General features: G+C 33.2%; 1 protein-coding gene across 1 annotated transcript in view; it reads left to right on the forward strand.

Annotated features, from left to right (window-relative positions):
- Positions 1-12,322, forward strand: part of MYO6 (myosin VI) — a 114,994-nt gene that overhangs the window by 54,023 nt on the left and 48,649 nt on the right. Inside the window, exons 5-9 of the mRNA XM_004673635.2 lie at positions 1,654-1,783; positions 3,558-3,663; positions 5,611-5,666; positions 8,029-8,126; positions 8,432-8,596. Coding sequence (XP_004673692.1) covers positions 1,654-1,783; positions 3,558-3,663; positions 5,611-5,666; positions 8,029-8,126; positions 8,432-8,596 — 555 coding nt within the window. The remainder of the gene's footprint in view (positions 1-1,653; positions 1,784-3,557; positions 3,664-5,610; positions 5,667-8,028; positions 8,127-8,431; positions 8,597-12,322) is intronic.

The following is a 12,322-nucleotide window of genomic DNA, read 5'->3' on the forward strand; positions in this document are numbered from 1 at the left end:
TTTGAGCAAATTTTAAATGTCTTAGTATCTCCCAAAATTTGGAAGTTTTTAAATTATATTCACAGAATGATCTTATTTTGAAAAAACTAAGATACTATGTTTTATTTTTATTTGACATGATTATACTTAAAGCCCACAGGATTTTCATTGTTTTTTTAATTCTTCCCTGCTGCAATGCTACTACACTTACTGACTGTCACCATTAATGAGTGATGGTTTACATGAATATTTTTACTTAAAAAAATTTTTTTTTCACATTGGTTTTAATGTTAAAGTCTACAAATCTTTGCTAACTTGCATGATTGTTAGTAAAAATGGTTTATTTGTAAAATTTTCAATTCATTTCTTATGTATAATATGTATATCATTCTGGTGAATTGATTTTGTTTTTTTTTTTTAAACTTCCAGCCATTTTGATTCTTCTTTTCCTAAGATTGATTTTCAGTTGGTCAGATGACCTCTGTTAGTGACTGGCATTGTCAGCTTCTATTTGGAGAAACAATTCTTTCAATGTTAACTTAAGCCATAATTGGTACATGTTTTTAGCAGTCATACTTTGAATAGCCATTACAAAAGCAGCAATATATACTTATACTCAATATTATATTATGTATAAGAGTCAGAAGTAATTTGGAGTCAGAGTTTAATGTTTTTATATTTCTCACCAAACTTAGTTGTCACTATTTTCCCCCAGAATAACTAACTCATGTTTAACATTTGCATTGTTTGCTAAAGTCTTTGCTACTTGACTTCTGCTTTTCCTGTTATAATGATCACTATCTGAAATCATTAATTTTTTTACCTCATTCATTCCAGAAAACATTTTTGGGAGTATTTTCTGAATTTTGGGATTAGCAGAGTGAGAATTTAAAGTTTCTGCATAATTTCCCTTCCATAGCTAGAAGCAGAAAAAGACAAATATGGTCCGGCATGGCCTGGTTTGAACAGCAGACGACAACGAATTGCTTAACCACAGATCTCTGTCCACAAAGAATTTTATAAATCCCACTGGTGCATTTTTTCTGGTCTTTTGAAGTGACATTTACATTCCATATATAAAGCAATCTTTAGTTGGTCACTAAATATTTTGCCATCTATATTCTAGGCAGTGTTTACCATATGTTTTGCAAAAATCTGGGGCCAAGTGGTGCCACAGAGCTAATGAACTCTTGGCCTACAGTGATGGTGATAGGTACTCTTTAGTAGCAGCATGAATAAAGTGGTCTAGATGAAGAATACAGATGACGAAAAACTTGGGTTACGGGAATAGAATGAGAGTGATTTCACAAGTGGAGTCATCAGAAGAAAGGTAATTGTGATAAAAGTTGACTCAGCTTTCTTTTTGTGATGACTTGGTGGTGATACTGTAAACCTAGGAAAACAGGGAAGAAAAATGTTTTCTGTGAGGCAAAATGGGGTCAAGAGAGATTATTTTGATTTAGACATGCTGAATATGAGATGCCTATGAGATGTAAATATTTCTTGAGTTAGAGAAATATGGATACCATAACGATCTGAGAAAATTTAGATCTGGGAGTCCTAGTTATTTAGCAAATTGAAGATTTTGCTTTATATTCTTTCTCCCATGAGCCTTTCTTGGTTTTAAAATGTAAATAGTAATTGGGAATTTTTATGTTCATGCTTTTGATTTAGACATATGTCGCCAACATTCTGATCGCAGTAAACCCTTACTTTGACATACCTAAAATATATTCTTCAGAAACAATAAAATCATACCAAGGAAAATCTCTTGGGACAATGCCACCTCATGTCTTTGCAATTGGTAAGTAATTTAATTTGTATCTTAAATTTTGTTTTTCATTATATTTCAAAATTTCCCCAGAAACATTTTGGGTTAATAAAAAATATCATGAATTTGATGTTTTGGAAAGCCTCTATGATTTGAGTGTATCACCACATTAGACACCTGTATCCTCCGCCATATATGGGGGAATACTTTTGCAACCAATGCTTTTACGTTATTATTTTTGTCAGATGACCTCTGGCCTTTCAAATTTTGCCACTTCAGTGAAGTAAGTCAAAAGCTGACATAATGGTTATTTTTGACTCTTCAACATAAATAGCTCTAGCCTACAGTTGTCTTCCTTCATAACTTTGAGGCCCTATCCTACTGCAGTTACCCAGATTATCATTTATGAATGTGTTACTTGAGCTAGATGTGAGCTATGAGTGCAGACTTCCATGATGTCTTATTTTGCATTAGGATTTTGTAATTAACATATGTCCAACAATTGAAGATGTTATATACTTCATATCTCTGGGGAATTTGTGTGGGAGATAGCAGAATCTGTCTTTGCCTTTCTCAGGTTCTAAGAATAGGTGACATGGAGTTATTTGACTTGCCCACTTGCCACAGCACCAGCTCTTAAATTAGTCAACCATTGTACCCTGACATAACCAGCAGTGAGAGGATGACCTTTGTTATTGGTACTAGTTCTTAGTGTAGTTTATTTCTTTTCATGGCTGTGTGTCTGATTAACCAAGCTTCACATTCACATTTCCTTCATCTTTGTACTGTATACTACTAAGCAGAATAAATATGTCAGGCAAGCCCAGTACAATAGCAGATTGACTGGTCTCAGAAGCACTGAAGGCATTGCTATGCTTTCTGTCGGCAAACAAAATATTATAGTACAGAATCTTTTGAACGTGAATGTGAACAAGGCCATCAGTAGATGAAGCTGCATGTTTAAAATGTAAATAAACTCGGTTGTTTGCAGTGATTTATCAAAAGTGAGTAGGACAGATTACTGATTAATTAGTCAAGAAAGAATAGATACATGTTTTGTCTTTGGAGCTTAGAGTAAAAAGTCATGTGTACAGACTTTTTCATTGGTATGGCTAGCACATATTAATGTGAGAAATAGTTGCTTTCTAGGAGTAAATTGATCAGATCCTAATTTTGAGTTAACAATTACTTCAAGATCACCCACACAGAATTAAATTATATTCAACTTTTCTGTGTAATTTTAAAACTGAAGGCATTTGTTTGAATGTAATATAGTAAAAATTATATTCACAATTACAAATTTTGAAAATTAATTTTGCCTATCATTGAAATGCTTACAAATCCTATGTAAATTTAATAATAATATAACCGAAAAAATACACAGATTTCTCTTGCAATTATGTATTTTTCTCTCCAGTGGAATTTTTGGTTGCCAGATTTCTTACTTGGAAGCTCATTACTTCTGTTTTTCTCTGGGGACTTCATTAACTATGCATGATGAACATTTTTTTATCCCTCTGCAGACCTGCTCTGGTATTAAGAGCTGAGCCATAGCTCATAGTATGAAAACTAACAAAAGGATTGTTTATTTGGATTTCAAATTACTTAGCTGTCAGGTCATTAAGAAGACCAATTATAGTAAATGCATTTAGTAAATGCACATACACTATTGAATGACTTTATTTAAAAATTTTGCTAACTATAAATATGCATTTGTATTTTCTGTAAGTACTCTTTGATAGTAAATGAATTACCATTTACTCAATATACTTTATTGTTCATTATTAATATATTATTTTGACCCTAGCTGATAAGGCTTTTCGAGATATGAAGGTGCTCAAGATGAGTCAGTCTATCATTGTATCTGGAGAATCAGGAGCTGGCAAAACAGAAAATACAAAATTTGTTCTAAGGTGAGGAATATTGAGCTAACCTGGAATAATTTGAACAGGTTGAGTTTTTTTCTTTTAATTGTGATAAAAATTGTAACTTAAAAATTATTATATTCACTCTTTCTCATCAGTAATGTTAAGTGTGTTTGCATAGTTATGCAGCCAGTTTCTAGGATTTTCCAGCTTGCAAAACCGAACATTGTTCCTTCCCACTAAGCAGCTCCTCATTTCTCTTTGATCCTAGCTCTTGGCAACTGCTACTCTACTTTCTGCTTCTGTGGTTTTAAACAGCTCTCGATATCCCATACCAGTGCATCCTACAGTGTTTGTCTTTCTGTGACTTTTATTTCACTTAGCATAACATCCTCAGGTTTCATTCTTACAGCATAGTGTGAGAATTCCCTTCCTTTTTTTTTTTTTTGTCCCAGAAGACAGATTTAATTTATTTAAAACAACCATGAAATTTACTGTGAAAAAAATTTTTTTACTGTGAGGGATCAGAGAATCCATCAGTACAGGTAATGAGATTATTCTGAGATGAACCTGGACTTCAGTGAAAACAACTTTCTAAAAATAAAAACAACATAAAACCTTGAGAATTCCCTTCTTCTTTAAGGCTGAATAATTTTATTTTATGTGTGTGTGTGTGTGTGTACAAACATATATATGTATACGTGTGGTATACTTTGTTCATTCATTCATCATTGAGGGGGCTATTTCCACTCTTTTTACATTAACTTGAGAGGATGGCCTCTATCCCTTTGCAGATACACACCTCATATCGAAACAGCTAAACCACAGAGTATTGACAGCCTGCTCTGATGTGTTGTTTTCATTAGGGCGCTAGAGCAGACCTATTTTGGTCAGGCAAAGGAAACTATGATGATTCATTCAAAATTCATCCTTACAATTCTGTTCTCAGTATTTTTCTCAGACTGTGGTTGAAACCTTTTATTTTAACTTTAGCTTATAATAGTTGACCTTTCCATCTTCTTACAACCCTGCTCTCAGTATATCCACTTTGCTTCTATCATATTAAACTACATTTTGTTTAGAATTATAGCATCTTAAAATACAACAGAGCCATAGTTTTCAGTGTAGTTCAGTTTCCTCAATTTATATTCTTATTGATATCCCTCTAGTAATGAAGCTATGCTACCACAAGTTGCCTTCTGAATTTTCATACATGTTCTCACTGTCTTAAGTAGCTGGTCGATTTTTGCATGGCACACCCTTTTTGAAAAAATTTACAATTGTTAAGCAATTGTATGTGCTATTCAGAGTTGTATAAAATCTATGTAAGTGTTTTTTATTCACTGTTAGGTATATACAATTCTGGTTAAACTAATGCTTCCAAATCATCTTGGAATTCTAGTGTTTAATTTCCTTATTCTTCCTCTTCTGTATAGAATAGTAAACATACAATTTTGAGAGTAAACAAAAAATTAACAAATTATGAGCTTATGATGTAAACATAGATTGTAAATCAAAGATTACTTTTTGTTTTGAAATGTGCTGAGCAAATAGTTGTGCCATCATGTTTTATGTTTAACTGTAACAACATTAAGAGTGGTGACTTCTGCTTTTCAGTGGTGGATCACCTTATTTCTTTCACACCTAGCAAAGCTGGACTTACTAGGTCACTACAGAAGATTGGAGTCTAATGTAGATGATGAATAGTCCTGTGAGAAATGCATGGTGTATTTAAAATCAAATTGTTGGTTAAATTCAGAATATTCTCCAAAACACTTTTAAAAGTGATGCTGGTTTACATTTGGATCGCTAAAGGCAATCCAAGTAAAATTTTAAATGTTTAAAAATATATAACTCGGTAGTTGCCTTTAAAGATAAATTTGTAATTTTAAGTAAAAAGTTATGACAGTGATCCTTTTTTACTTGTGTGAAAGTTGTAGTAACATTATAAATATGTGGGCAATGTTTTGTAAATATTTTTCCTATTTTAAACAGATATCTTACTGAATCCTATGGAACAGGACAAGATATTGATGACAGAATTGTTGAAGGTATTGTTCATTTCGAGTGGGACACAGTGGTAGGGGACCAGTGTGATATGGTGCAGGACTGTGGAAGTTTTGGTAGTTGATGTGGTAACACACATCTAAAAAGGTGTGAATCTGTAACTCTGAAACGATATGCAGTGTTGTAAACTAACCTTACCTCAATTAAAAAATAAGGTTTCTTATTTCCTTAAAGTTAGGAATATTCTCTCAGTTGTCTGTAATATTCTCCCAAAGATCCCAAAGATACTTATCTCCTACAAATTATTGCTCAAATATGATCTTCTCCTTTATTTAATTTTTGTTCTTTCCTTCCTCACCCATGTAAGTGCTAAGAGGACAAGATATTTTATATATTCCAAACCCCATCACATAAATTCCAAAAATATCTATCATATGAGTGAAAGAAATACAGGAAGTTTTCTGGTCTTCTGTTTGTTATGTTTTTATCATTTTATAAAAAAGCAGAGAGGGAGAGGGTTATTTGGAAATGAGTTGTGTCAGGAGAAATCATTTTCAAATGAGTATTCTTTGAAGGAAGAATCTTCAAAAAAAATTTAAAAAGAAATATATTGTTGAAGGAACATTGAGTGTAGTATTATATTCATTTCAGGCATACATTAGTGATCAACATCTGTTTATAATACATCATATTCACCAGTAAGCCTATTCCCATAATTCAACGTACAATTGGCCCCTTTTTAACCCACCTTCCTCCCCCATTCCTCTCTGGTAAAACACTAGTTTGCTCTTTTTTTTTTGTAAATTGATTTCTTTTAGCTATCAATATTTGCATTCCCCTTGGAAAGTCTTGTAGGAGCTCAGTTTGGAGATTACTCTACTTCTGTTATGTTGACTCTCTCCTCCTGTATCTAATTTCTTTTCTGGTATTTCCTTTTATATTCTTGCTTCCACTGTAGCCATTCTTTGTATAGAAGTTGGGATGATATCTTGTTTTAAAACTGTTAATGTCTTCATATAGTGGTCAAAGTAAAACCCCAGATCTTAGCATTCCCTGCAGTGATCTGTGTGGTCTGACCTCTGCCACTTCTTGGCTGATTTTGAGTTGTTTCCATTGATTCTGTGGGTCTTAGTCATGTTCGTTTTATAGTTCTTTTGAGGTGTTTTAGGCTTCTGTTGGCATTCTCCTTCTCCCTTTGTCACTTTCCCGACTAAACAGGCAGTAAATACTTTAATAATGATGAAGTTATAGTCATATGTGAGGTGAGTTACACTTTGTGATTTGCTTGAAGTCTGTTTTCTAATGTTAATCTTCATGAATAAGGGTAGATACTATTTTATCCCTACTTGACAGATGAAAAACTGATGTAAAAAGTTTAATAAATAGGTAACAGATTGCCTCTCACTTTCTGACTTACTTAATTTCTCATAATAACCTCAAGAGCCATCCATTTTGTCCCAAAAGGCAATATATTATCTTTTAAAATAGTTACATAATATTCAAATGAGTATTTATTTCAGAATTTCCTGAGTGCATATTTTAATCTTGGGCATTTTAAAGAAAATTTTTAGATGAACAAAAATTAATTGAAGCCTTTTGTGTTCGTGCATTTTGTTAGATCATAGCTAGTATGCTTATGTATGTTTATGCATGTTTTCAGTTACATATAAAATAATGTATGTAGATGAATCTACAGTACAACTGTAGTAAATATTTTTAAGTTTTTTTATTGCTACAGTTTTTCATATTACTTGATATAGATAATTTTGTAGATTTACTTACAGTTCTCACTGTGATCTTGTCACATACTCAGTCATGAAGTGCTCATAAAAATTGTATTCACAGTAGTGTCTTTATTGATGCACTCACCTTTAAAATTGAATAAATTCTTTTTAAAAAATTGAATTCATTAATAAAGTATGGGTTAAATTAATAAAGGACTAATTTGTTATTTCTGATTTGTTCACTTTCTGAAGTTCACACTCAGTGATTGGATATTATATTAACCGGTTTCTACCATGAGAATGAGTACTGTGCAATATATAGTGTGTTACACTTGAGAAAAGTTGGAAGTACAATTCCACATGTTTTTTCAGCTTTTTACTGGAGAAGAGTAGATGTTAACTAGCCAGACATAAAAATCTTTCGATGGGCTTCTTAGTGGAATATTGGTTGTTGGGAATAAGATCATTAATAATATGCTTTTTTTGATATAAAGACTTTCATACTTGTTGGCATATATCACCTAGTATATTAAATTCTTCAACAAAACCAGTAGATCATCAGTAAAAATGTAGGGGGACCTATTATTGAGAAACTGATGAAATTAAGCAACATGCTCTGTCTGTTATTTTAAAATTTTGCTTCATGCTGATTTTTTTGTGCAATATTTTCATTTCTCAACAGCTAACCCACTCTTAGAGGCCTTTGGAAATGCAAAGACTGTTCGAAACAATAATAGCAGTCGATTTGGAAAATTTGTAGAAATACATTTCAATGAAAAGGTGAGAGAGTTTTAGGGTGATACTTTTGGGAGAATATCTCAAAAGAACACAGGTCTTGATAGAATTAGTATTGTGTTTTAACTTGTAAGTCTTAATTTTCTCTCTTACTTTGGATAGTTGTAGAAATCTATATACATTCCTCTTTGATCTCTATAAATACTCTTGTTTACATTATTTATATTTACTTATGTTTCTTTTTATTTGATGAATATTGTAGCTCTATGATAGATGATTATTATTAAAATGCTAAGAATTTAGCATTTTAGATTATACTTTTAATATTTTCTCTCTGTTTTGTTTTTCAGAGTTCAGTCGTTGGAGGATTTGTTTCCCATTATCTTCTAGAGAAGTCTAGGATTTGTGTTCAAGGAAAAGAGGAAAGGAATTATCATATTTTTTACAGGTTGTGTGCTGGTGCTTCTGAAGATATTAGGGAAAAACTTCATTTGAGCTCCCCAGATAATTTTCGGGTAGGTTGGAGAGAAAGAAGTTTCACACAATTTTTACAAATGGAATTGCTTTACATTTTAAATCTAGTTTCAGTGGATTTTGATACTTAGTTGTATGCAGCTTATCTTAACTTGTATTGAAGTTTATTGCTTAGCTATTATGTTACTATGAGGAGGTACATACAGGATAGGTAAAAGAATAGATGTTAAATTCCTTATCAATTTAAACTCAATAAATTTATAATAGTTATGTGATACTAGCTTTAAAGTTATCGTTAGTTGTAAAAAATAGTTTGACTACTGAATTAATGAAGGGCGCATGACTCTCTTCCTTAAATCTGTCCAACAGCAAATACTTGATGCTTGCCTGTTGGGTGCCTAGCATTTGCCAAGGTTAAAAAGATTACTACATCTAACTGGTAAATGATAGGAGAGAGATAGGCATAAGGTACCCGGGCAGGCAGGGGACTTAAGGAAAGATTATTGGAACACTTGATGCTTGATTAAAATCCTTGAAGAATTTAAAGTGTTGAGAAAGAAATGCAAAGATGGTTTCCCATATTATCCAAAAGTAGGGTATTCGTATTTGGTAGGTTATTTTTTGGGTCTGTTAATGCTATTACCATTAATTTATATGGATTTTTTTAGAGTGTTCACAGTCCTCAAAATAACCTACCAAATTATATGAAGAAAAAATAGTCTACATTCAGGTAGTGAGGAAACCTGTATCCCTGATAAATATAAAAAATGGACAAAGGCAAGAAACAGCTTAAAGGATTAGTTAGTAAATAGTGAGAAGTGCAGTTATAGAGTGTGGTCTTCTGTAGTAGGGAACTTCTTAAGGGCTTTAAGTAGACAGTGGGCCTGTAATAGTCTGGTTTTATTTATATTTAAAGAGTAAGTTCTTTAGAAAGAGACAGGAGAGGGTAAGGCACTTAGATAAGTGCAAGTGAGCAGAAGAGCTGCCCTGAAAGGGACGGCTTTGCAGGGAAAGAGACCTGCATGGTTGCAGCCAGGCGGTCCTAGGAGAGCGGCTTCCCCTGAGGGAGGTGAGAGCAGAGAATTCCCAGCGTGGTCCAGGACATGGCAGGCAGGAGGTTGCTGCTCTGCAGAGGGAGAGTGGGTGGGAAGAAGCACTTGCACAGGCACAGGTTGGCAGAGGAGTGGCTGCCATAGTCTGTGTTTTTTTTTTCTTTCATAGTATAAATGTGTTTAATGATCGAAATTGCAAAAGTGTAAAATAGCTGACAATATAAAGTAATTTACTTTTTCTCCATAAGTAAATAGCATAGTCTGGTTTTAATATGGAAGATAACTTTGTAGGTTATGGGTGGATAGAAATTGAAATTGTAGGTAGATTGGTTAGAAATCTATAGCTATAGTTGAAGTAACAGCACCTATTTATTGAATTTGGTTTAGCCTGAGTTGTACATAATATGGGATGTGTGATCAATCAGGAGGTAAAACTGATAGTACTTGGAGAGAGGAGAAGGAATATGGAATAATTTTCTTTCCCAAATTTGACTTGGGTAATTGTGTGGATGTAGATAACATTATTGAGGCCAGATGGAATTTCGGGATTAGAAGATGAGTTAGTTTGGGACCTTTGGGTCATCTAAGTAGAAAAGTTAGGAGAAGGCTGTAAATACTAATCTAAAGATCAGTGCCAGAGCTAGAGAATTGTGGGAGATATCAGTACTTGGGTGGTAGTTAAAACTGTAACTGTGATTAAATGAGTTTCTCTAGGGTGTTTGCATAACATAGAGAAGCATGTACGGAATCCAGATGTTGGAGTTGAAGGGAATGAGCAGAGGAAGAGTTGTCCGAGAAAAACAGAAAGTTGGGTAAGAAAAGTACAAGGAAAATAAGGAGCACTAAGAATCACAAGCCAATAAAGTTTGCAGATAGTGACTGGAGAGGGGTAGTATAATTTACAAATTTGCAGCCAGGAGATTATGTTTCTGTGAGATATGTAGTTATCAGAGGAAAGAGTAAGTTCTTTGAATTGTTTTGGTAGTCATCTCTGGACGGGATGGCCCCACTTGAGAGTCATGCATGTGAACTAATCTTCAGTGTGTGTATTTTTGCAGTTTAGCTGCTTTTTACTGAAGCAATATCTTTTTTTTTTTGAAGTGGCATTTTTTAATTTATATTCAGAAACCTTAAAACTTCATTTTAAGATGCTTAATAACTGCAGCTGTTTGGTTATTTTGAAAATGTCCAAACTTATATAGGACTGGCAAATTAATTGTAATTTGCCTTAGTTGCCCTCATTATCCTTATGAAAGAAGAGGTATTTCTCTAAATGGTATTAAGAAAAAGAATGGAAATTATTGTGAATAATATAAAACTTGGTATTGATGTGACTTTTCAATACTGAGTTGATGACGGTAAGATGATGTAAATACTTTTGTCTTAATTTAGCATTTCTTTCCGCGTGGGACCAGGACCATAATTTTTGTGTCTCTCATGGAATAGGCTTCCCAGGCATATTGGCAGGCACCTTAAGAAGACAGCTACTTAAACTCCTTATCAGTTTAGAGAGTTTCCTGCTTTTGTATTGTGAACTGAAATGCTTGTTTTTTTCTTTCACAAGAGATTCTTTTTGATGGTGAGAGAAGAGTAGGGAAACAGCATTACCTTTCACCCACAGGCAACTGGCGTTTTGGCTGTTCCTCTCAGATATGCATGCACACATCCCTAGATCCCTTCAGCCAAATGACTCTGCCTTAAAATAAAAGTGTATTGTATTTGTTATTTCATTAGAGTGTGCTCTAGTTTAAACATCCACTTTTAACTTGTAGGTAAGGATAAACCAAAGGACAATCTTACCCTAGGAAAAACAACTTCCTCAAATTTTTTGGCCAGTGCTTTATCCAAATTAGTATGTAAAGAATCACAGAGTTATACCCATGTAACAGCATTTGTATTAACTATGTATTTTAGAAAATAAAAGTTGTAAGATGGTTGCATTTTTCAAAATTGTCTAAAATTTTTTTGCATGTTATATGGAAGTATTTGTTATAATCATGCAAAGAGCCTCATATAAACTTGGATAGAAAGAAATGAATGGCAAGAAGAATTGTAGCATTCTAGTTATGGAAAAATTGGAAGAAAAAATTCTTTCCTGGGTTTAATATAGGTCTAAAAGCCAAATACTTAACAAAACAGTTGGGGAGGTAAGAGTTAGGATAAAGCAAAGACAATATTTGGGTCTATGTGTTTAGACTATAATCTTACTAAACAAAAGAGCTCTTTTTTGAATTAGTTTAAAATGCTTACCAGTGTGTTACTTCCCCTTCTCTTTTATTTTTTCCCCAAAGAATGTAGGGTAAAAGAAAATCTACTGCATTTAATTTTCTGGTTCTAACTTTATTTTACTTTGTCATTATAATAGAGGGGGAAGGATAGAAGCATTGATCATCTAAAATGTTATCTCCAAATCATTTATAATTTACTATAATTTTTCTTGGTACCTTTATGATGTGGTAGTGCGTTCTGACTTAGAATTCATGCCAAGATAAAGTGAAATCATAGAGCAGTTGGGATGTTTTTAAAATTTTCCTATCTTGTTCCACACATACTTCCTTCCTTATCCCTCCCTCTCCCCCCATGTGGATAACTGAGTCTCTGAGGCCCATGCTTTATTTTTTTCTCAAGTGTTTCCCCTGCTCTCTGATGAAAATTATTCATCTTTAAAAGACTCCTGGGTAGCAATATAAATAACTGGAGATAAAAGTTGAAGTT

The sequence above is a fragment of the Condylura cristata genome, unplaced genomic scaffold (genome assembly GCF_000260355.1).
Source record: "Condylura cristata isolate star-nosed mole 26May11 unplaced genomic scaffold, ConCri1.0 scaffold00001, whole genome shotgun sequence".
Classification (NCBI taxonomy): Eukaryota; Metazoa; Chordata; class Mammalia; order Eulipotyphla; family Talpidae; genus Condylura; species Condylura cristata.